We start from the raw sequence: 27,112 nt of genomic DNA on the forward strand, positions 1-27,112 counted from the left end.
GTGTTCTGGAGCCTGAGACTTTGGGTCGGGGAATACAACTAGGTAGGAAGACAAGTACCTCGGCCCAGGCAGCCTCACCTGCTATACTGAACAGGGGCCTTGTTGGGGGATGGGAAAATTAGAAGGGATAGGGAAGGAAGAGGGAAGGAAGCGGTCGTGGCCTTAATTTAGGTACCATCCCGGTATTTGCCTGGAGGAGAAGTGGAAAACCACGGAAAACCACTTCGAGCATGGCTGAGGAAGGAATCGAACGCCCTCTACTCAATTGTCCCCATTCCAGCCCTCATACCACTTTTGAAATTTTGTGGCAGAGCCGGGAATCGAACCCGGGCCTTCGTGAGTGGCAGCTAATCACACTAACCACTACACCACAGAGGCGGACCTGAAGAAATTAATATAGTTTTAAAAGATATTTAACACCTTTTAGTTTTGTAGTTGAATGGTTTAGTACGATGTCCTTTGCATGTAAACGGGGCATGTTTTTCTGTATGTGTTCGTTGGCTATTTTCCAGAGTGATAACGCCGCGGTAGGTTTACGACGTAGACAATGCAACAAGGCCTGCCGCAATATATGAGGACACCTTAACAAACAGAGTTTGTACAAGCAGACGAGACCTTGCCGAACACATGTCTCCTTTTGTCAGGCCATAGAATAGTGACGTCACTGTAGTATTCAGCGAAGAAGTAATAAAGCATAGGGGAATTCAATTAGCAGCTATTGTGTGATCTGCTCCCTACATAAGACATTGACTTCCTCGTCGAGAATTTCTTTCGTCGCGATGTTACCAGCGACAGGTGTGCTGGTGCTAGGGGCGCTACTGGCGGTCGCGGCGCTAGCTGACCGCATTGCTGACCGCCGCTTGAAGCACAAGATGCGCACCTACAACATTACTCTCAAGGATGATGCGATGGCCAGCACCAACTTCAGTCTCAACAGCCTCATGAGGGACATACTCACCATCAACGCTCCAACGTCCTCACACAACAACAGCCAGTGTCGCGTGGACAGTGAGATCTACCGCAGAGAGGCTCTCGCCAAGTCGCCCTGGGCTCTTCAAAGTAAGTATTTTTTAAAGGGGAAACCCTACTGAGATTTTGATAGTAATAGACACTCCAAAATTTGGATCATACGGTACCTTCTTTTGCATGTAGAGCCATTTTTAAAAGCCCCGCGGTGAAATTCAGGGTAATTTCCGGCGAAGGCGTAGTGTTACGAAAACGTTGCAAATTTTGCTAGTGGCCTTACGTCTCACCGACACAGATAGGTCTTATGATGACGATGGGATAGGAAAGGGCTAGGAGTGGGAAGGAAGCGGCCGTGGCCTTAATTAAAGTACAGTCCCAGCATTTGCCTGGTGTGAAAATGGGAAACCACGGAAAACCCTCTTCAGGGCTGCCGACAGTGGGATTCGAACCCACTATCTCCCGGATGCAAGCTCACAACTGCGGGCCCCTAACCGCACGGCCAACTCACCGGGTTTTGCAAACTTTGGGGTGGGAAAACTTGAGAGAAAGAAGACGAACTGCTCGATTAAGTGGTATGCTGCGTAATGTCAGTAAAAGAGAGCAGTGAAAAAAGTTGAATTATTTTTATAAAGATACTTATATCTAAAAAAATGAAGATGTTACAGACGTGAACATTGGTATTTGGAATCTGCTTTATAAAATAAACAAGCACGTATTTATTTGTTTTCGGAAAATCCACTTAGGTGGGTGTGAGGGTGGGGAAGGTCTGATGAACAGGTTGGATTATTTTTATGGGGATAGCTATATCTCAAAAACTGAAGATGATACAGAAGTGTAAATAGGTATTTGGAATTTCCTTTAAAAATAAAGAAACATGACTTTTTTCCGACTTGAGAGAAGACATCTACAGTTCTATGTCGCATGGTCATCTTAGCCCCAAAATGCAATAAACTTACCACAAACGTGTTTTACAAATAGTCTCTGGGTAAATGAAACTCAGTTTTTCGGTGAGTTTTTATACTTTAGGGATTTTTAAGTAATGCCTTAGTACAGTACCGAGGAACGATTACTTTCATCAAATTACGAAATACACGCGAGCGAAGCCGCGGGTAACTACTAGTATGAAGATGAAGTTGGAATTCAAGAGGACAAATTAAGGCAAATGTTCGTTTAGAGGACGAGTAAGCCATTGGAATAATTTACCAAGGGAGATGTTCGATGTCCGCCTCTGTGGTGTAGTGGTTAGTGTGATTTGCTGCCAACCTCCGAGGCTCGGGTTCGGTTCCCGGCTCTGCCACGAAATTTGAAAAGTGATACGAAGTCTAGAACGGGGTCCACTCAGCCTCGGGCAAGGGGGTTCGATTCCAGCCTCAGCCATCCTCGAAGTGGTTTTCCGTGGCTTCCCACTTTTCCTCCAGGCAAATGCCGGGATGGTACATAAAGGCCACGTGGTGTGAAAATTGTAAAGCCACGGAAACCATCTTCAGGGTTGCCGACGGTGGGATTCGAACCCACTATCTCCCGAATGCAAGCTCACAGCTGCGCAACCCTAACTGCACGACCTCTCAGGGTGCATGCACCGGTGCATTGCACGGCGCAAGGTGCAAAAGACGACTTCGCTAGGTTGACCAGAGTAGGAGTAACGCTGTCTTTCTCTTTCCCTATGCCTGTCTCATTCGCTCCGCCTGTCTCCCTCTTCTTCACTTGCTCCGTAGTGCTCCAAATCCGAGCCGAGTTGAAACGAGCCTTGCCGAATCACCCCGAAACAAAGTGCTGGTCCGAGCCGAGCCGAGTCGGACCGACGCACGGTGCACAGAACCTCTGCGCCTCGGTTTGCACGCCTGAGATTTTGGTCGCTTGAGAGGCCCTGAATTAACGTCTGAAATAGTGACTTTGGACAATATATTCCATATTTGGCTTTTGATGTCACATGAAAGCGCTGGAGTTTCTAGTTCCCAAATATGTATCATTGACCTGAAACATGTAACAATTCCGTATTTTTCATTTAAATGGACAACTGCGCACGGTTCCTCAGATCCTGGGCGAGGTGAAGCTCGATTTTCCACACGATGGATTTCTCCACAATTCTCACAATTCAAAATTATTATTATTATTATTATTATTATTATTATTATTATTATTATTATTATTATTTACAATTTGCTTACGTCACACCGACACAGATAGGTCTTATGTAGTGATGGCATAATCTATACTTTTAATAATCGAATAACCTCCATCCGATTATTTTCATAATAGAATAAAATAATGAAATAAAGTAATCGAATGAGTTTCAAATATCAGTTAGTTCTATAGCATAGAATGTCCGCCTCCGTAGCGTAACGGTTAGTGTTATTAGCTGCCGTCCTCGGGGGCCCGGGTTCGATTCCCGGTACTGCCAGAAATTTAAGAATGGCAGGAGGGCTGGTATGTGGTTGATATGGTACATGCAGCTCACCTCCAATGAGGGTGTGCCTGAAAAGAGCTGCACCACCTCGGGATGAGGACACGAGTTTACTTTACTTTACTATAGCATAGAATGAATCAAGTTTTCCGTTTAAGTGTATCGGATGGATAATCGATTGAAATAAGCGAATAAGTGAACTCTTATAAAAATTAGAAACACGCCCTTTTCCAAACGCATGTCCAAATGTTGAAACTAAATGAGTAATTTAACTGTCTTAATAACATCACTTTTCATTCCATTATTTCGAAAGCATTCACTATTCAACTACCTCATTCGAAAAAAATCAAATGGAAAAAATCACTGTTCGATTGCCTCATTCATTCGAATGAATAATCGAAAAATAATCGAATAACCGAATGAAATGAAATAATCGAATAAGCGATTATTTTGCATTCAATTATCCCATCTCTAGTCTTATGGCGATGAAATGATAGACAACGGCTAGGAGTGGGAAGGAAACGGCCGCGGCCTTACTTAAGGTACAGCCTCAGCATTCCCCGGTGTATTTAAAAAAAAAATAGTAGTGTCCGTAAATGTTAAGTTATACAATCCATTGATATGTCAAATTAAAGCTTACTAAATGGCACGAACTAAACATATTGGTAAATACGACTGCGATGAGGAGGTACCGTAAGAAAAACGAAATCTTAAAGGTGTCACGTCAGTTAATTCTTATATTCCATTCATTTCAGTACATTTTACGGATTATTAGGATCAATTCTGTACAAAAATAATTGGGGTTGAACTATTTTTCAGAAAATTACGATTGTTGGAAATTCATGCAAAATTTTGTAGTGTTTGCTAATTATGTAATAAACCAAGCCAGTGGCTGCGTAGTTTGGGTCAGGTAGCTATCAGCTTGCATTTGGGAGATAGTGAGTTCGAACCCCACTATCGGCAACCATTTTCCGTGGTTTCCCATTTCACGTCAAGCAAATGTTGGGGGCTGTACCTTAATTAATACCACGGTGGCTTCTTTTCCATTCTTCGCCCTTTCCTGACCCATCGCCGCCATAAGTCCTATCTGTGTCGGTAAGATATAAAGTAGACTGTAAAAACAAAAAACAAAACTATGTGTGAACTTTGTATAGTGCAAATGCAAATATTTAACTGTAAAATTTTCAAACAAATTCGTTTAATAGTATAGATTTTGGTTCGAAAAGTGAATATATTACTTCAACTAGGCAAGCCCACTCCAGAATTGCTTTTTCTTCAAACTAACATTCGGAGTCCAAAATGTCGCAGACTAACGACCTTATATCTGATTGGTTACAGACTTTGCACACATTTGCATCTACATATGAGGTGCCTATTATCAAACATGGACAAAAGCCATTTTGTTAATTTTTCAGTAGAGCCACATTTTTGTTTCTCATGTTAACCTCCTGATACGAGTGTGAAACTTTTTGTGTGCCATATTGCCAGCCCTATGAACAAGAAAGCCATTGTCGACACTTAAGAATTTCATTCTAAGGCAATGTAAAACACGTTCAAATATGACTCCATTTTTAAACTAAGATTGACTTTTGTCCACTTTTGAAACAAACTATCCCAATATTTTGAAACAAAGTTGCGGGATGGCAATGATAGTAAACTTCTGTTTTAAAAGAAATGTAATGAAAATATGAAAGAAATAACTTTAATCTTATACTTTGTTAACAACTAACATGATATTCATCTGAACTTATTGTGGTCGTCATCTTCTTCAGATCCTTCTCGACGAGTCCAAAAGTCCTATCTGACGGCAAATATGAGTTTCCAATAAGTGGAAATATCAGTTCTCATTTCTTTGCCTCATTCTCCAGCCACTTATAAACAGACACATTGTCAGGGCGCAGCTTGCTTTGTGATGTGCCTGTTACAACAGACAGTTTGTCACAGTAAAGTTGTCTGGAATAATAAGCCGACTGATCAGTTAATTTTGGCAAAGCAAGGTTGTTTTGGCAATCATAGGACATTAATAGATAGTCCTCTTCTTTTTTCTTCAGTTGTCGATAAAAATTCTCTGCTTGTTTTTGCGGATAGTTCTCTTCAAAATAAAGGTTGTTCTTTCCTCTTCATTCTTTTCAAACTTAATACATTGCTCTAGTTCCAAGCATGTAGTGCACTCATCTGTGCATGGAGAAGAAAACCTGAAATTTAACCTGGTATTAAAAAATATGCCTAAAGTAAGCTCCCTTTACTTGCAATTCCACTTATGGTGGACACACCGAAACATTGCCTTCCATATTAAACGAAAATATTTTCCCCAATAATTATGTTATAAGTAAAACACTGAAAAAACATGAGCACTAAACTTCCAAGCACGCACCGACAAGAGAATGTAAACAAATGGTCGCCATGCCAGTTTGATGTCACTTGTAGCAATCTGATTGGCTGAAACGGTCATGTCCGTTTTTTATAGAAACTCTGTTTGGAGGTGTCCGATTATGAAAGAAACTGCATATTTGTTAAAAATAAAGTACAAATATTCGTTTATGGAAGACATGGGCCACTAATTCAGAGAAAGCACTAAAAATACTGTAATTTTATATTCTTAACTCAATTTTGATATGGATGGCGCATGTCCGTGTTTGATATTAGGCACCTCATATTTTTTTGCAATTTTTACTATTCGTTTCCAAAATCATTGAGATATTTCATAAATACACTGAGACAAAGCACGAAAATATCTGGAATGCTAACCATTCGTGAATTTTATGATCAAGGAAACGTTTTCGGTTATTTTTCAAATTCGGGCCGCTTGGTAGCGCCCAGTGCCTCAGTACATTCTTCGCTCACTCTCCACTTCCCTCAGTATGCTGTAAACAACAGACATGGACGGTATGTGTGCGCCGGTACTCAGTCGCGATCGTAAATTTTACGAGTAATTAGCTTTAACGCGAGTTTAGGCATGGTGTCGTGGGTTTACGTTTTCTTATCTTTTTAATTCTCGTGCTGATGTGGACTCTTAACGTTCCTCTGACGGGGGAATTGAAATTAATAATAATAATAATAATAATAATAATAATAATAATAATAATAATAATAATAATAATAGCTTTACGTCCCCCTAACTACTTTTACGGTTTTCGGTTTAGACCCGCAGGAGTTCTTTTACGAGCCAGTAAATCTACCGACACGAGGCTGACGTATTTGAGCACCTTCAAATATACTCAGCCCGGCGAAGTTGAAATAACTGTTACAGCAGTATGAATATGATTTCAATAACATATTTTGCAACTGATGAACTGCTTGATGAGCGCATTTCTTCTCAAAACAGTAAAATATGGTCTTAGTGAACAATCCGGCTCCATGGCTAAATGGTTAGGCTACTGGTCTTTGGTCACAGGGGTCCCGAGTTTGATTCCCGGCAGGATCGGGAATTTTAACCATCATTGGTTAATTTCATCCTCATAACGATGCGCAGGTCACCGACGGGTGTCAAATCGAAAGACCTGCACCTGGCGAGCCGAACATGTCCTCGGACACTCCCGACACTAAAAGTCATACGCCATTTCATTTTTCAGTGAACAACGGCTCGTTACTGGAGGCTTCTAAATCCCTCCGAAAGTGAAGACATTCTGAACAGGTTGATCGATGATTCTGCTGATGAAATAAATAGTGGCCACTCTATGTTTTATGGGATGCTCAATTTGGCATGCGTAAACGATTTCGTTATTTTCAATCACAATGTGCACACGAAGAAACTACCATTATTCTCAAGAATATCGTTTATGCTGAAGTTACACTAAGAGTTGGTAATGCCGTGGCTAAATGTAAGGATGCCAATCCCAACACGATCAAAAGCAACATAAACGAATATTTCTACCGTTCACATAACAGCCGAAGTGAACCAATCCATCATTGTGGTGGCCAACAAACGAACAACGTGCTCGTTGTGTCCCTACCAGAAGGGAAGAATGACTACAAATTACTGCATTCACTGCAAGAAGCCATTTTGTGCGGAACATCGTGTCCTTTGCTGTACAGAGTGCAGCAACAAATAGTGAATGTTCATACTAGTGACTTTCAAAATTCTGTGACGTCAAATGGTACACAGTGCAAACTTGTTTACTCACTGAATACAAAAGTAAATATTTTCCAAACATATGTGTCAAAAATATTGTTCTTTGAACTTTCAGCCTTATTAATTTCTAATAAAATCAGAGGTCGTAGGATTTACGAATGGTTAGCCTTAACGTATGTCAAAGGAAGGTTAGCATTGGTTATGATATAACTTAGTACCACTTACAAATAAAAACGATGTTAAAACGTAGGCATTCAACCCCTCCCCTCTCCCCCCTCCCCACTCCCACGGCACTTAACGCTGTCCAGCGACCGCCCGAAGGTCCGCAGATTACGAGGGGTCGTGTGGTCAGCACAACGCATGCTCTCGGCCGTTATTCTGGGCTTTCGAGACCGAGCCGCGTTCTTACCGTCAGATAGCTCCTCAATTCTAATCACGTAGGCTGAGTGGACCTCGAACCAGCCCTCAAGTTGAGAGAAAAATCCCTGACCTGGCCGGGAATCGAACCCAGGGCCTCCGGGCGGGAGGCAGGCACGCTATCCCTACACCACGGGGTCGGCAGGCATTCAAACAATAGAAAAATGAAATTACAAATTATGCCATTCCCTTTCCTGATCATAATAATCAAGTTTCAAACCAGGAAACTAAAAATTGTTGGAAATGGAACATTTTGAAAATAAGATATTTCTAAAAGTAACTAATAAATTTCCTGCAAATTTTGATGTCTCTTTCTTTTCTTTTCCTTTTTTACAATATTGGCTTTAAGTCGCACCGACATAGATAAGTTTTAGGGCGACGATGGGATAGGAAAGGGATAGAACTGGGAGGTGGCCGTAGCCTTAATTAAGGTACAATCTCAGCATTTACCTGGTGCGAAAATGGGAGACCAAGGAAAACCATCTTCATAATTGCCGACAGTGGGGTTCGAACACAAAATCTCACAGCTTTGCGCCCCTAACCGCGCGGCGAACTCGTTCAGTGTTTTACTTTTAAATTCAGGCCACGTCATTTGTCTAACAGAATCTGGTATAAATCAGAGTAAAATTTATGGAGATAGAAAATTCAGTAGTTCCCCGCCCCTCCCCCGCACTTTCTGGCATTTAAGTCACTGCTTCAGGACCCCTCGTTATTCCGGAACTTCATCACGTCGATTTGTGGAGAGATTAAAGGTGTTCTTATATCCTTGACTTCGTGTCAAGAGAATTGTTTGGTCTGAGCGATGACTGCGCAGTGTGGATAACGTAGGCCTACCTGTCAGCTTGCATTCGGGAGGGTGAGAACCATTCTGTTGTCACACCTGAAGGTGGTTTCGTACTCTTGCACCAGGCAAATGCTGCGACTGTACCTTAATCAAGGCTATGGTCGATTCCTGCCCATTCTTAACTGTTTTCTATCCCGTAGTTGCCATAAAACCTATCTGTGTCCGTGCGAAGAAAAGAAAAAATCAGGCAAGCAAATCATTGTTGAAAACATCCTAGGGATATGAGCTACGAAGTTTACGGAAATAAAATACGGTAAAGTATGAGAATATATTCTTTATTTATTCCTAAAAATTACAATCCTTTTTCATCGTTATCTAGTCGATTACATTAACAGTTTGTCTTTTTCTACCACTATGAGCGCTAATGCGAGTCAAAGCATTGTTTCACTTAAGCACCACTACGAGCGCTAATGTGAGTCAATGCACTGCTTCACTTAAGCACCAGTACGAGCGCTAATGTGAGTCAATGCACTGCTTCACTTAAGCACTGCTATGAGCGCTAATGTGAGTCAATGCATTGTTTCACTTAAGCACCACTATGAGCGCTAATGCGAGTCAAAGCATTGTTTCACTTAAGCACTACTATGAGCGCTAATATGAGTCAATCAACGAGCTAGAATCTAGCTCGTTGGAGCACTGCCTGCTCGATCTGCATCCGATGGCTGCTTATACTGCCTGCTCATTCCATAATCAAACGTGTAACACGACTTACAAACAATCTGCCGCTAAATGGCAGCACCAGACGTACCCACTTACCGCGTCAATAGAGCTAGATAAGCATACAAGCAACATTTTAAATCTGAAAGTAACAGAAAAATTAAAGAATTGTACGCATAAAGTGGTGCTCTAGAGAGTGATAGCTTCAGGACTTTTCGAGAAAGAGGTTTCGACGAACAAGAAAACCTGGAAACTTTGTTTGTATGGTACTTCCCTACATTACTAAGTAGAGGTTTTACGAATCTGGCCACCACATTTTCAGACACAAGTTCCTGGTGCTTATTGTTACTAAAACGCTTTAAAATCTTACACTGGCACAAAGAGGGTAGAACATAGTTTTTTTTATAGTCTGGAGCAGTTGCAGATTTCTTGCAGTACGGCAGAGCCGCCTCAACAAATTTCTGTAGCCCCATAATTAGACCAATAAATCGTTGCTGGGGATAGCGCAGTTCATCAATGGGGATGCATTAACTGAGGTGGAAACGTTATTCACCGAGCTCGATAGCTGCAGTCGCTTAAGTGCGGCCAGTATACAGTATTCGGGAGATAGTAGGTTCGAACCCCACTGTCGGTAGCCCTGAAAATGGTTTTCCGTGGTTTCCCATTTTCACACCAGGCAAATGCTGGGGCTGTACCTTAATTAAGGCCACGGCCGCTTCCTTCCCACTCCCAGCCCTTCCCTGTCCCATCGTCGCCATAAGACCTATCTGTGTCGGCGCGAGGTAAAAAAAAAAAAACCGTTATTCAAGCACGTGCTGCATTCTGTTTTTCCTTCGATTACACACACTAAATAACCACACACTAATGCCTGGGAAGCAGTTTCTAAAGTGACACACACCGACTCGATAGCTGCAGTCGCTTAAGTGCGGCCACTATCCAGTAATCGGGAGATAGTGGGTTCGAGCCCCACTGTCGGCAGCCCTGAAGATGGATTTCCTGGTTTCCCATTTTCACACCAGGTAAATGCCGGGGCTGTACCTTAATTAAGGCCACGGCCGCTTTCTTCCAATTCCTAGGCCTTTCCTATCACATCGTCGCCGTAAGACATATCTGTGTCGGTGCGACGTAAAGCAAATAGCAAAAAAAAAAAAAAAGTGGCACACAATGACTTAGGGAGCTCACGAACATCTTCCAGTAAATCAAGTACATACTCAGCGGCACCACTGGTTCTGTTCCGTCAGGTCCGGGAGAGGATACTAAGGCAGAAAATTTTGATTTTTTTTTTTTTTTTTTTTTTTTAAGATAACGTTAGCACCATCGGTGAACATTAAAATACCGGATTTCAGAATTCTCTTTATGGAATTCTGAGCAGCCCGGGAGTCAGTCATGTCATTGCACCCTCCTCCCATTCTTATAGAACTAAACATGGCTTCAACTGGATCTCCTGAAAAGGCCCGTGTCCTGGAATGAAATACCACGGCATTCTGGTTTCCCTTTCTTTGATTTGCAGAAAGGCATGCAGCAGTACACCATTTTCACTGGAAACAAGTACAGTACTACCCTATTTCCCGCTATTTCATTCCGACAAGTCTGGAGCCGGTTGGTGCTGCCACCTGCTGTGGGTATTTGTAAACGGAGTGTTTCATTTAGTGCCGTGTTAAAATGTTGTAATGAGCAGGCAGTATAAACAGCCATCGGATGCAGATCGAGCAGGCAGTGCGTTGGAGTCAATGCATTGTTTCACTTAAGCACCACTATGAGCGCTAATGTGAATCAATGCATTGTTTCACTTAAGCACCACTATGAGCGCTAATGTGAGTCAATGCAGAGTTTCACTTAAGCACCACTATGAGCGCTAATGTGAATCAATGCACTGTTTCACTTAAGCACCACCATGAGCGCTAATGTGAGTCAATGCAGAGTTTCACTTAAGCACCACTATGAGCGCTAATGCGAGTCAAAGCATTGTTTCACTTAAGCACCACTATGAGCGCTAATGCGAGTCAAAGCATTGTTTCACTTAAGCACCACTATGAGCGCTAATGTGAATCAATGCATTGTTTCACTTAAGCACCACTATGAGCGCTAATGTGAATCAATGCATTGTTTCACTTAAGCCCTTATAACTATATTCGGTGTGGATATTTTTCAAAAATTAAAAAACCTGTGGGTTATGAACCAAGGAACACATTACAGAAAGAATTACGTAAATGAGTTAATTTGGCTAGGATTTGAATTAAAAAGAAAACGAGTATAGGAAAAAAGTGAATTTTAGGTTTCTTTCCGGAACGGCATTAGGGCGGAAGTGATTTTAGAACATTTTTTTAGTTCGATAGAGCTATCCAGTACTCACAATTTGAAACCTTTCAGGACACTTTAGTCCTTCAACTTTTGGCACATTCATTCATTCGTATCCTAAAGGCAAGGCCTTGTCGCTGCAACCACATTTGTCTTTCCTCTGCTGAGCGTTTCAGGTCAACATATTTTTTTTTCAAATTATTCCTGCCCATCACGGAAACCAGATACATTCCTCACGACTATGCTGGAAGGAAAAGTTGAAGTATGTGGTCAAGGATTTTGATTTTCCTCCATTCTACAGTGCTGATTGATTCCCTTGTTTCGTCTATTTCCTTAAGGACCCTGTTGTTTGACTTTTCTCTGTCCAACTAATTTTCAGAATCCTCCTCCATATGCACATTTCCATTGCTTCCAGCCGTTTTATATCCTGGTTTGATAAGACCCATATTTCACAACCATACAACAAAACACAAAACTTCAGGCAAAATTGAGGAAATTGCTTAATTTTACGTTTTTCGTCAACAGTAGCGGCGACTGGGAATTAAAAGTGCGGGCGAAAAAACTATACAGACAACAAACAATGTGCGGGTTTTTGTGATAGAGCGGCTGCGGGGGTGGGATATACATCAACACTGAAAAAGGAAGTTGTTTTATACCCTCTCAGCGAATTTCGACAGAGGGGTTTACCAACTTAATGCTGCTTGCTTGTTGTCTTAAGGGGCCTAACATCGAAGGTCATCGGCCCGATCCAACTTAATGAAAATCCATAGCCTGTTTCCAGTAATTCGACCGGGTCAGGAATGGAATGAATGAAGCCCCCACCTAGCGGCGAGCGTAGGAATTGTGCCTACTGCCGAAGCCTGTCGCATTCCTCTGGGGCAATGATTAATGAATGACAGGTGAAATGAAATGATATTGGAGAGTGTTGCTGGAATGAAATATGACAGGGAAAACCGGAGTACCTGGAGAAAAACCTGCCCGCCTCCACTTCGTCCAGCACAAATCTCAAATCCGGGATTTGAACCACGGAACCCAGCGGTGAGAGGCCGGCGCGCTGCCGCCTGAGCCACGGAGGCTCTCCGTACCAACTTAAGTCGGTAATAATAGATTTTTTGAGACTTTGATTCAATACTATACAATAAAAAAAGGAAAAATATTACACATTTATTAGAATTAAAAAGTATACGGTGTGATTATAAATTAAAATCGTTTAGTATTTGACTACACACTAAGAAACTAACAGACACTAAAGAGACTGCTAGACTGACAAATGCGCGCGGCAAGCAGGTGAATCATACCTCAGTGTTAGCCGGGAGGAACGATGTTCTTTGCGTATTTCCGCTAATAATTTTGTTGATAATTAACGGGAATAAAGGAAAGAACTAGCTGATAAGACATCAGGGCTTGTGCAAACTGCTTTCTTTTAATAATTCCTAGTTTAAGCCGGGAAAAATGAAATAAAAATATAATATTTTCTGCAGAAAGTGCCACTACAAGTTTTCAACATTAAAAGTTAACCGAACGTAGTGAAATTTGGTAGCGTGATATCATAACATCACTGCACTCCCGCTGTTATTGTAGGGCGCGGATTTTGCCTATTTCCCTATTTTATTCCTGTGATCTCAAAGGTAGGCTTTTAAGTGTAAACCAGTTTCATGCCACTGCAATTTTATAATGCCTATAAATACCTATTTGGTACGTTAGTACCTATTTTGGTCGTTGATGCCTAAAACTGCCCTATTTAAATAACTCTGTTCTGCAAATGTTCAATTTCTGGAATGAAAATGTGTAATTCTAAAGGAATTTACGTTGCTAAATTCAAATCTAAAATCAGAATTGCGCTATCAGGGATGGTTTTTCAATTAATCTGAATATATGTATATCATGTGTGGTATCATTGTTCGAGGCAAATATGGCACTTTTATAAAAATAAAATTAAGTAGTTGGCAATATTAACTTTGCTATCTCTGATTCTTTTTCAGACATTGAGGTTACTGTTCAGATAGTGTGGCATGTTAACCTCAAAATCGCAGCGAGAATGCAACGATTTCTACCAATTTAAAATGTATCTATTTTTGCTTCTTCAGATATACCAACTGAATATTTATGTGAATAATCCCTTCTTTTGTATTCGATATGTCTGACAAAGAAAAGCGAGCCTGGGTATGTTTCAAGAAAGTAACACAAAACTTCCTTGGAAATAGGAGAGACCCTAAAAATAAAGAGATTGTGAAATAAATGATCAAAGCTTATTAAGGTTTAGGATGCAATATGTCTTTGAGAGTACGTTTCAGGGACTCGCATCTAGACTTCTTGTAGTGATGTATCGGATGAGCATGGAGAAAGATTTCATAAGAACATAGCAACCATGGAGTGCCCACAATATTAGCCGTTTGTTGCTGGAGTATAAATTGGGACAAGATGTATGTATGTTGGGTATTCAGCCCGAAGGCTGCTTTGATCCTCTGCAGCTCTACCAACAGCTTTCATAAATAGTCTAGACATCACTGAAGAGGCGTACTAGGGAAATGAGGAGTGAGATAGTTTCCCGTTGCTTTCCTCACTGAGCCAGCCTTTGCTATTACATATCAGTCTGCCAAGCCCACTGAAATGCATGCACCAACCGACCCTATGAGCGATAGTTTCACTCCAATCATAACAGGGACTGGCTACATAAGGAATGGTATTACTAGCATCGCTCATACCTCAGTCACCCTCATATTGTCAAAGCCAAGGATGAGACTGAGACCGGTCAATGAAAGTAACAAATTTGATATAGCCCATACCAGAAGACATAGTGCACTGTAAACACTATATCTCGCCAGCAAAGGCATGGGACATGATGGTTGCTCAATAAAAAAAAAAAAGAAGTCATGAAACTTTGTGGTGGCAAATTTCTGTTCATATTTTTCTTTCTTTCTTAATCTGCTTACCCTCCAGGGTTGGCTTTTCCCTCGGACTCAGCAAGAGATCCCACCTCTACCGCCACAAGGGTAGTGTCCTGGAGCTTCAGACTCTGGGTCGGGGGATACAACTGGGGAGGATGACCAGTACCTCGACCAGGCAGCCTCACCTGCTATGGTGAACAGGGGCCTTGTGGGGGGATGGGATGATGGGAAGGGATAGACAAGGAAGAGGGAAGGAAGCGGCCGTGGCCTTAAGTTGGGTACCATCCCGGCATTTGCCTGGAGGAGAAGTGGGAAACCACGGAAAACCACTTCCAGGATGGCTGAGGTGGAAATTGAACCCACATCTACTCAGTTGACCTCCTGAGGCTGAGTGGACCCCGTTCGAGCCCTCGTACCACTTTTCAAGTTTCGTGGGAGAGCCGGAAATCGAACCCAGGTCTCCGGGGGTGGCAGCCAATCACACTAACCACTACACCACAGAGGCGGACATAAACCAACATTTACATGAGGAAAATGTTAATGTGGTTATCTTCAGCACAATTTCTGACTTTTCATTTAAAACATCACGAATAGTGTTTTTATGTTTTTTAAAGCAAGGATTCAATTTGCGAGGAGCTTGGTTGAAAAGACAGTGATGATGTCATGCAACTATCACGCCCCTCCGGAGTTACAGAGAAATTTCTGCATATCGTTAGTAATTAGTATTTACAACCTGTGTAATGACCGCGACCTCCTGACGTCAAGAGTTACTATCAGTTAATTGTTCTTACCGGGCGAGTTGGCCGTGCGTGTAGAGGCGCGCGGCTGTGAGCTTGCATCCGGGAGATAGTAGGTTCGAATCCCACTATCGGCAGCCCTGAAAATGGTTTTCCGTGGTTTCCCATTTTCACACCAGGCAAATGCTGGGGCTGTACCTTAATTAAGGCCAGGGCCGCTGCCTTCCAACTTCTAGGCCTTTCCTATCCCATCGTCGCCATAATACCTATCTGTGTCGGTGCGACGTAAAGCCCCTAGCAAAAAAAGAAAATGTTCCTCTTATCATAGTGCAAGGGGCTGCCTGGCCAATGCGGTAAAGGCGTACTCGGTTCGCCCGGAAGGACATGGGTTCGAATCCCCGTCAGGAAGTCGTAAAATTTAAGATATGAGCTTTCCACTTCCGGAGGTGGTGCATATGGCCCTGAGGTTCACTCAGCCAACACAAACAATGAGTACCAGGTTAATTCCTGGGGGCAAAGGCGGCTGGGCGTAGAGCTAACCACTCTACCCCATCAAGTGCCGAGGTTTACGCATTGTGGAAGCCTTTACCTTCCATCCTCCAAGGGCCGTCATGGCCTGTACGGAGATGACTTTGCTTTTGCTTTTTTGCACCTGAGGGTATTTATATGAAACGACTACATGTGCTTAGTTAGCCTTTAATCACGGGAAATTAGTTTTTATTTTATTTTCTTTCTTTCTTTCTTAATCTGCTTACACTCAAGGATCGGCTTTTCCCTTGGACTCAGCGAGGGATCCCACCTCTACCACCTCAAGGGCAGTGTCCTGGAGCGTGAGACATTGGGTCGGGGATACAATTGGGGAGGATGACCAGTACCTCGCCCAGGCGGCCTCACCTGTTATGCTGAACAGGGGCCTCAGTGGGGGATGGGATGATTGGAAGGGATAGAGAAGGAAGAGGGAAGGAAGTGGCCGTGGCCTTAAGTTGGGTACCATCCCGGCATTTGCCTGGAGAAGAAGTGGGAAACCACGGAAAACCACTTCCAGGATGGCTGAGGTGGGAATCGAACCCACCTATACTCAGTTGACCTCTCGAGGCTGAGTGGACCCCGTTCCAGCCCTCGTACCACTTTTCAAATTTCGTGGCACAGCCGGGAATCGAACCCGGACCTCCGGGGGTGACAGCTAATCACACTAACCACTACACCACAGAGTCGGACTATGTATTTAATCCGTTTAATCCTCCATGGCTCAGATGGCAGCGCGCCGGCCTCTCACCGCTGAGTTCCGTGGTTCAAATACCGTTCACTTAATGTGAGATTTGTGCTGGACAAAGCGGAGACATGAAAGGTTTCCTTTTCCGGGTACTCCGGATTTCCCTGTCGTCTTTCATTCCAGCGACAGTCTCCAATATCATTTCATTTCACGTGACAGTGCCTGAGAGGAGTGCGACAGACTTCGGCAGCCGGCACAATTCCTATTCCTATTCTCGCGGCTGATGCTGATGAAACCAGGGAACAGGCTGTTGATTTCCATTTTAATTTAATCTGTTTATCCTCCAGGGTTGATTCTTCCCCCTGGACTCAGCGCGGAAACCCACTTCTACCGCCTCAGGGCAGTGTCCTGAAGCGTGAGATATTTGGTCGAGGATACAACTGGTGAGGAGGGCCAGTACCTCACTGAGGCATGTGGGACGATTGGAATTGAGAGGAAAGGCGGGAGGAAGGTAGCGGTCGTGCCTTAAGTTAGGTACTATCCCTGCAGTTGACTGGAGAAGAAGTGGGAAACCACGGAAAACCACTTAGAGGATGGCTGAGGTGGGAATCGAACCCCTTTCTACGCAGTTAACCTCCCGAGGCTGAGCGAACCCTATTCCAGTCCTCGTGCCACTTTTCAAATTTGATGGCAGAGCCGGGGATCGAATCTGGTCTTCCGGGAGTGGCAGGTAATCATACTAAGCACTAAACCACAGTGGCGGACTTCAGCACGGGAAATGCAGTACAAAATTCGACTCGTTGGTGTCTCCTAAGATTTGCAACAATTAAAGGGACATCCGTTGACAGAAATGATCCCTCTCTGACCTACATAAATCGCCAGCAACAGATATGGCAGTAGGTATCCTTATTTATTTATTTATTTATTTATTTATTTATTTATTTATTTATTTATTTATGACTTATATTGTAGAGAAGTTAGGGCTCACGGCCCTATCTTACACCTAACCACTTTAAACAATAACATTTTAAAATGTAAAAAATGTAACATACAGTAATTCTACAAAAGAAATAACACTACGGACAGATAAACTAAGATTAGGTTACAAATCAGTACGGCAATCAGTGTGATAATAATAGTATAAATAATAATAATAATAATAATAATAATAATAATAATAATAATAATAATAATAATAATAATAATAATGATGATGATGATGATGATGATGATGATTCCATAGATCGGCAAACCCTGTTCAACATACTAGAGGTATTTCAAGTCGACAGGAAAACGAGGGAATTGATTAAACAAACTCTGACCAACACAACATCAAAAGTTAAGTTCTTGGGAGAAATTTCTGAACCGTTCGAAATCAGAACTGGTGTCCGACAGGGAGATGGACTATCCCCACTACTATTCAATTTAGTTTTGGAAAAGTGATTCGTGAATGGACAAAAGAAACTAAAGGTATGAACACTGGCAGACTTCTTAAAGACGAAATTCACCTTGATTGCTTAGCTACCGGGCGAATTGGCCGTGCGCGTAGAGGCGCGCGGCTGTGAGCTTGCATCCGGGAGATAGTAGGTTCGAATCCCACTATCGGCAGCCCTGAAGATGGTTTTCCGTGGTTTCCCATTTTGACACCAGGCAAATGCTGGGGCTGTACCTTAATTAAGGCCACGGCCGCTTCCTTCCAACTCCTAGGCCTTTCCTATCCCATCGTCGCCATAAGACCTATCTGTGTCGGTGCGACGTAAAGCCCCTAGCAAAAAAAAAAGATTGCTTAGTTTTCGCAGATGACCTTGCGAACCTTTCGAACAACAGAGAAGAAGCAATCCACTCCATAGAAAAATTGCATGCAATAGCCGCAAAAACCGGACTTCAAATTTCATTTGAAAAGACGCAGTTTATGGAAGGAAATAATCAAGATTCGACAATCAACCATTAATCACCAAATGTGGAATAATTTCCAAAGTAGACAAATTCAAGTATCTAGGTGAAATTATTCAGCCAGCAGGGTTAAATCAGGAAGCTAACAAAGAAAGTACTGCTAAACTGCAAAGGGCTTACAAAATCACGTGGAACAGATACAATAAAAGATGTATATCAAAAAATGCAAAATTACGACACTACAATACAGTCATCAAACCAGAGGCACTTGTGATAGTACATATATCACACCCCCGAATTATATGTAGAAGTTAGAGATATTATTGTCAGTATTCAATTTATGATTATTATTATCATTATTATTATCAGTATTTCATTTGTATATTTTGCCATTTATATTTGTAAGCTGGAAGATATCCGCATATGTAGGTATGAGTAATTTGTTTTGCACGAGTGGGAAAACATTGCTTTAATAACTCTGGTAATTAGGATGAGTCATGTGGCTACCCCAGTGTTTGTTGTGATGTACTTGTGTCGGGAAATTCCATGAGTCATGTATATATCCCAGCCTGAAGAGATGAGCTTGTTGTTGTATTAGGGAAGTTCGTTGACTCATGTAATAAACCCCAGAGTTTGTTTATCTCTTGGGAGCAAGGAGAAGTTCAGGGCATGGTCTTGACGAGAGGCTCACTCATGTTTGGCTGGCAAGGACCAATCCAGACGTATTATCTGAGAGAAAGGGAAATGCTGATGTCTATAAAGGTTGATAAAACGGCGGCAACCAGACAATCACTACGGAAGAGAACCACAACTGACACACTGTACGGGAAGGAAGTGGTGCTGGCACACGGTACTGGAGTGACACGGCTGCAATGGACTGGACCTCAAACGTTCGTGGAGCGTAGTCTTATTATGTTCGTGGAAAGTGGGTGATTGTGGAATGCTTGCGCATTAAGTGGTGTTGTACTTGTGGAGGTCTAGCATTATATGTTGGTGAAAGCTATCTCAGACTTTCCATAAATTATGTTGAGGATCGACAAGCGTGTGTTACTTAAATGTATATATCTTTACAACAAGTGTTAAAGTCTATGAACACAGTATTACGAGGTACAGTATCTGTGTGATGTTAGAAGTGCTGATTATGAGAATTGGCAAGTAGTATTGATACAGAGACAGTGAAGGGTATTTATCTACATGTATGTACATTGTTCATCGGACTATCTACAAATGGTAGTTTAGTTCTCGCTTTCGTTTTTCCACTGTTTTTCATTGTTGTTGTAAATATGGAGTCTTCCAGCAATATTTTATGTGTGTATTGTATGTATAATTAGGTGTGTTGATGAGGTGCTCATGCACGGAGTTTGTTAAGAATATAGTTAGCTATTTTAGAATCAGTGGAGTTATTGATGAACCTAGGTGCAGTTCCTACCTATTTAGTCGTTTTCAGGAGGTTAGGTAAGGCCTACAGCAGATGTACCAGTACGCAGCATTATGTACACGCCCTGGGATATAAAGTTTATCATGCTCTATCAAAATTCGAGGGATCCATCCTGGTGAACTCTGGCACCGATACTACGGACATTTCGATTAACTATTTTGTTAATTTAATTATTTCAAGTATTTTATGAATTTTTTGAGTAATGTTATTTATTTACATATTTTTATTTATATATTATTCATGATTTTATTTATCAGTATTCATCAACCAGTTACACACTTTAGACATCTGAAACACTGATCATTGGCGACAGGTCACAAATGAAAAGTATTGAGAAACAAGAGAGGAAAATTCTCAGAAAAATCCTAGGACCAATGTTCGAAAGTGGAATTTGGATGAAAAAGAAACCACACGAAATTTTTCAATTCACAAAAAAAATCACAGATACCATCACAAAGAGACGACTAAAATTCTACGGACACCTACACAAAATGGATAACAACAGGCTGACAAAGAAGATTCAAAATCTAGCTCTATCCCTGAAAATCCGCAACAATTGGTTAGCAGAAATTCATGAAGATCTACAAGAAATGGGTATTGAGGACGAAACCATTAAGATAGAATAAAATTTAGAAGCTTTGTAAACAAACATAAATTTGCAGAGAAACCAACAAGAAAAAATACAGGCTGGGCAGAAACACGCAGAAAGGAACACAGTGAAAAAATGAAGATATATTGGGAAGAAAAGAAGAAGAAACATTGTGCAAAATAAGTTCAAACGCGCTCCACAGTTGGGCACAACGAATCAAATAATAATAATAATAATAATAATAATAATAATAATAATAATAATAATAATAATAATAATAATAATAATAATAATAACAATTGAAGTGGATAATACCTAGATAGATAAAAGAAAACCTATTCACACAACTCCGTTATATGATCCCAGGAAAAATTTTCGGCAGGCAGATTTGAATTTTCGAGAGGAAATACGGTGCCGAATGTCCATTGGGAGTGCATTTCAGAGTCTCGATGCGGTAACTAAAAAGGAATGATTGTAGGAATTCGTTCGATTGAGTGGAATTTCAAGTAGGGAACCAGAACGGATACTAATTTCATGGAATGACGAAAACAAACGAAAATTAGAAGATAGGTAAGTACGTGTGTTCGTCGGGAGTACTTGGTAAACAAGTGTCATTAGATGAAAATTCCTTCGTTCATTTATGCGTAGCCATTCCAATGTTTTGAAATATCGTGTAACATGAGCGTCATGTGTTTAAAAAATGAACTGCAAAATTGCAGGGTCCGGTTCCTCGCATGTAGTGAAAAAAAAAAAAAAAAACCAGTTTATACAAAACATGAGTCTGGAAATTCGTAATTTTCGAGATAAAATACTGTTTTGGAAGACACGCCCCTACGACTATTTCTTGCATGAAGGGGCTCCTGCACGTTAGTGCCTTAACGGGAAGTATGACCAAAATTTCAAACTTGTACAATTTTCAAGCTATTGTAACGAAATTTCTGTCACATACCCTGTCACATAAGCTGTTTACTAAACTTCATTCATTTAGGACATTTGGTGTTGAAGTTATTCTTCTTTTTTATACAATTTTCGACGCGCAGTATAAAACTCTCCTTGTGACACCATCTTCTAAGAAATGAAACCAAATTTAGTAAAAATGTAACTTGTGATGTACAAATAAAGTTTGCTATACATTTTATAATTACTGTATGTAAAGACTAGCAGTTACCCGCGGCTTCGCTCGTGTGGATTTCGTAATTTGATAAAAGTAATCGTTCCTCGGTACTGTACTAAGACATTATTTGAACATTCCTTAAGTATAAAAACTCAACAAAAAATAGAGTTTCATTTATCCTAGAAAGTCTTTGCAAACCACGTTTGTTCTATTGCCTTTTGGGGCTAAGATGTGATATAGTACTGTAGGTGTGAGAAATAGTCTTCTCTCAAGTAAAAAAAAAAAAAAAAAAAAAAGAAACGTTTATTTTTAAAGGAGACTCCAAATACCTATTTCCACGTCTGTAACATCTTCAGTTTTTGAGAAATAAGTATCTTCGTAATAGGCTTTCAACCTATTTTAACCTTTTTTCACCCCCTTAAAGGGAATCTTAAAAAATACATGTTTCTTTATTTTTAAAGGTTATTCCAATCTTCCCGTCTGTAACATATTCAGTTTTTAAGATATAAGTATCCTCATGAAAAATAATTAAACTATTTTTCACTTCTTTTCACCCCCGTTAAGTGCCTTCTCCGAAAACAAAAAGGTACACGTTCCTGTATTTTTAAAGGACTTTCCAAATACCAACTTTCTTGTCTCTAACATGTTTTAACATTTTGACATATAATGTAGATATACCGGTACTCAATTTAAAAATTCACTCGATTTTCAAATTCTTTTCAGCCCCTTCACCATGTGAGGGTGCAGATGAGGATGAAGTTGACAAGTTTTATGAAGCATTGAGTGACATCGTGGTCAGGGTCAACAGCAAGGATAGAATAGTGCTAATGGGCGATTTCAATGCGAGAGTTGGGAATAGAACTGAAGGATACGAAATCGTGATTGGTAATGTGGGGAAGATATGGAAGCTAATGGGAATGGAAAGCGTTTCCTGGACTTCTGTGCTAGTATGGGTTTAGCTGTTACGAATACATTCTTCAAGCATAAGGCTATTCACCGCTACACATGGGAGGCTAGGGGTACCAGATCCATAATAGACTATATCTTAACAGACTTTGAATTCAGGAAATCTGTTAGGAATGTACGAGTTTTTCGCGGATTTTTCGATGATACAGACCACTCACTATCTGATCTGTAGTGAACTAAGTATCTCTAGGCCTAGGGTAGAGAAAGTGAAATCTGTCTGCAAACGAATAAGGGTAGAAAATCTCCAGGACGAGGAAATTAGACGGAAGTACATGGATATGATTAGTGAGAAGTTTCAGACAGTAGACAGTAAGCAGGTTCAGGATATAGAAAGTGAATGGGTGGCATACAGGGATGCTGTAGTAGAAACAGCAAGGGAATGCCTAGGAACAACTGTGTGTAAAGATAGGAAAAGGCGAACATCTTGGTGGAATGATGAAGTGAGAGCAGCCTGTAAACGTAAAAAGAAGGCTTATCAGAAATGGCTCAAAAAAAAAAAAAAAAAAAGGGCCGAGGCAGACAGGGATTTTTACGTAGATGAAAGAAACAGAGCGAAACAAATAGTTATTGAATCCAAAAAGAAGTCATGGGAAGATTTTGGTAATAACCTGGAAAGGCTAGGTCAAGCAGCAGGGAAACCTTTCTGGACAGTAATAAAGAATCTTAGGAAGGGAGGGAAAAAGGAAATGAACAGTGTTTTGAGTAATTCAGGTGAACTCATAATGGATCCCAGGGAATCACTGGAGAGGTGGAGGGAATATTTTGAACATCTTCTCAATGTAAAAGGAAATAATAATGGTGGTGTTGCAAACAGCCAAGCTCATGGGGAAGACGAAAATGATGTTGGTGAAATTATGCTTGAGGACGTGGAAAGGATAGTAAATAAACTCCATTGTCATAAGGCAGCAGGAATAGATGAAATTAGACCTGAAATGGTGAAGTATAGTGGGAAGGCAGGGATGAAATGGCTTCATAGAGTAATAAAATTAGCGTGGAGTGTTGGTAAGGTACCTTCAGATTGAACAAAAGCAGTAATTGAACCTATCTATAAGCAAGGGAACAGAAAGGATTGCAACAATTATCGAGGTATCTCATTGATTAGTATACCAGGCAAAGTATTCACTGGCATCTTGGAAGGGAGGGTGCGATCAGTCGTTGAGAGGAAGTTGGATGAAAACCAGTGTGGTTTCAGACCACAGAGGGGCTGTCATGATCAGATTTTCAGTGTGCGCCAGGTAATTGAAAAATGCTACGAGAGGAATAGGCAGTTGTGTTTATGTTTCGTAGATCTAGAGAAAGCATATGACAGGGTACCAAGGGAAAAGATGTTCGCCATACTGGGGGACTATGGAATTAAAGGTAGATTGTTAAAATCAATCAAAGGCATTTATGTTGACAATTGGGCTTCAGTGAGAATTGATGGTAGAATGAGTTCTTGGTTCAGGGTACTTACAGGAGTTAGACAAGGCTGTAATCTTTCACCTTTGCTGTTCGTAGTTTACATGGATCATCTGCTGAAAGGTATAAAATGGCAGGGAGGGATTCAGTTAGGTGGAAATGTAGTAAGCAGTTTGGCCTATGCTGACGACTTGGTCTTAATGGCAGACTGTGCCGAAAGCCTGCAGTCTAATATCTTGGAACTTGAAAATAGGTGCAAAGAGTATGGTATGAAAATTAGCCTCTGTAAGACTAAATTGATGTCAGTAGGTAAGAAATTCAACAGAATTGAATGTCAGATTGGTGATACAAAGCTAGAACAGGTGGATAATTTAAAGTATTTAGTTTGTGTGTTCTCCCAGGATGGTAATATAGTAAGTGAGATTGAATCAAGGTGTAGTAAAGCTAATGCTGTAAGCTCGCAGTTGCGATCAACAGTATTCTGTAAGAAGGAAGTCAGCTCCCAGACGAAACTATCCTTACATCGGTCTGTTTTCAGACCAACTTTGCTTTACGGGAGCGAAAGCTGGGTGGACTCAGGATATCTTATTCATAAGTTAGAAGTAACAGACATGAAAGTAGCAAGAATGATTGCTGGTACAAACAGGTGGGAATAATGGCAGGAGGGTACTCGGAATGAGGAGATAAAGGCTAATTTAGGAATGAACTCGATGTATGAAGCTGTACGCATAAACCGGCTTCGGTGGTGGGGTCATGTGAGGCGAATGGATGAGGATAAGTTACCTAGGAGAATAATGGACTCTGTTATGGAGGGTAAGAGAAGCAGAGGGAGACCAAGGCGACGATGGTTAGACTCGGTTTCTAACGATTTAAAGATAAGAGGTATGGAACTAAATGAGGCCACAACACTAGTTGAAAATTGAGGATTGTGGCGACGTTTAGTAAATTCTCAGAGGCTTGCAGACTGAACGCTGAAAGGCATAACAGTCTATAATGATAATGTATGTATGTATGTTTCAGCCCCTTAACTGGATTTTCCGAAAACAAAAAAATACGTGTTTAATTATTTTTAAAGGAGATTCCAAATACCAATTTTCATGTCAGTACGTCTGTAACACCTACAGTTTTTGAGATAAATGTATACTCATAAGACTAATTCAACTTCTTCTTCTTCTTCACTTCTTTCCACCCTTCTCCCGCCTTAAGTGGACTTTCCGCAAACAAAACATATACATGTTTCTTTATTTTGAAAGGAAATTCAAAATAAAAACTTTCACGTGTGCAACAGCTTCAGTTTATAAGATAAAGTATCCTCATAAACATATTTCAACTCCGTATTTACTTATTTTTAATCCCATACCCCTTACGCGATTTTCCGTAAAATACAAATGCGTGTTCCTTTATTTTTAAAGGAGATTCCAAATACTAATTTTCATGTCTGTAACATCTTTAGTTTTTGAGATATAAGTATCCTCATACATAGAATTCAAGTAATTTTTCTATTAATTCACCCCCCTTAAGTTGATTTTCCAAATACAAAACAATACGCGTTTCCTTAACCTTGAAAGAAAATTCCAAATACAAATTTTCATGTCTGTAACATCTTCAGTTTTTGAGATATGAGTCTTCTGATAAAAAGATGTTCAACCCCTTTTCTCCCTTCTCCCCCCCCCCCTTAATGGGATTTTCTGAAAACAAAGAATACGTGTTTATTTATTTTTAAAGCAGATTCCAAATATCAATTTTTACGTTTGTAAACGTTCAAGTTTTTGAGATATAGATATCCTCATTTTAAAAATTCACCCCTTTTTCACCCCCTTAGCGACGGAATATCCAAAATTCCTCCCTTAGTGAGCACCTACACCCTAATATAAATGTGTCCCCAAAATTTCATTTCTTTATATCCAGTAGTTTTGGCTCGGCGATGATGAATCAGTCAGTCAGTCAGTCAGTCAGTCAGTCAGTCAGGACATGCTATTATATATATATATACAGATTATTGCAGTCAATAGATTTTTAATTCTTAAGATTTGAATGTTATAATTTTGAAGGGCATGGCCCTAATTAAATGTGAAAAATAAAGCTATTATACATTCTGGAATACAAAAATTAATTAATTAATTAATCCTGATATATAACACAGCTTGTACATAAATGACGTAAATAACCCAGGGGCCGATGACCTTAGATGTTAGACCCCTTTAAACAACAAGCATCATCATCGTAAACAACCCAGAAAAACTAGTTTGAGGCCACTTTTGATATTTTACGAATAGATTTAGCAAATTGTCGAGCTTGAATATCTCTGCAAATTTCTCTCGCTTTGAAGAATCGGCATTTTAAATAGTGGCAGACCAGTTCAGGAACAATGTCCAAAGTGTGTTAAAAACAGCATCCAGCTCCTGATTGCACAACTAAAATCTCATCAAGGCACTCGTAAATCGCCTCACATCGACCTAGAGAAGCTCAGTTTTTCATTAATTTTCCTTTCAGTCTGGGAAATAATGTCACACAAACTTACAGATGGACGTTTAGAAACCACCTGCCACTGCCGTATCCATAATATTTAATTTCCGTAAGAACTGATAATGACCTTTACGTTCATGACGGCCACAACGGACACAGGATATACACTTGATACATTTTGACGACTGCCTAACAACATACCCGGTCACATGATAAATTAAACAGTCGAAGGATCGGGGAAGGTGCGCCAAGATGTCGACGTGAACCTTGAACCTGAGGGCCGACACAATTCAAATGCTAATCGTTTCTGCAAAACATACTAATGCACATGTTCTGTAAATATGAACTTCCTATCTCTAATCTTTCAAGGTGTTCTGGTTTTTTATGAACATGCTAATTGCTTTACGTCGCACCGACACAGATAGGTCTTCTGGCGACGATGGGACAGGAAAGGGCTAGGAGTGGGAAGGAAGCGGCCGTGGCCTTAATTAAGGTATAGCCCCAGCATTTGCCTGGTGTGAAAATGGGAAACCACGGAAAACCATTTTCAGGGCTGCCCACAGTGGGGTTCGAACCTACTATCTCCCGGATACTGGATACAGGCCGCACTTAAGCGACTGCAGCTATCGAGCTCGGTTTTTATGAACATGAGTGTATGCATCTTCTAATAGATTTCTTTCTAACATATTACGACACCAGAACCTCACACTTACTAAGAGAGGTACAAAATTGTTATCCGTGCCGACGGGGCG

General features: G+C 40.9%; 1 protein-coding gene across 1 annotated transcript in view; it reads left to right on the forward strand.

Annotated features, from left to right (window-relative positions):
• The first annotated feature begins 703 nt into the window (after positions 1–703).
• The window catches only part of LOC136866546 (nose resistant to fluoxetine protein 6), a 155,734-nt gene continuing 129,325 nt past the window's right edge, over positions 704–27,112 (forward strand). The window contains exon 1 of the mRNA XM_067143614.2: positions 704–1,059. Coding sequence (XP_066999715.2) covers positions 780–1,059 — 280 coding nt within the window. The 5' untranslated portion in view covers positions 704–779. The remainder of the gene's footprint in view (positions 1,060–27,112) is intronic.

Source organism: Anabrus simplex, chromosome 3 (genome assembly GCF_040414725.1).
Source record: "Anabrus simplex isolate iqAnaSimp1 chromosome 3, ASM4041472v1, whole genome shotgun sequence".
In the NCBI taxonomy this organism is placed as follows: domain Eukaryota; kingdom Metazoa; phylum Arthropoda; class Insecta; order Orthoptera; family Tettigoniidae; genus Anabrus; species Anabrus simplex.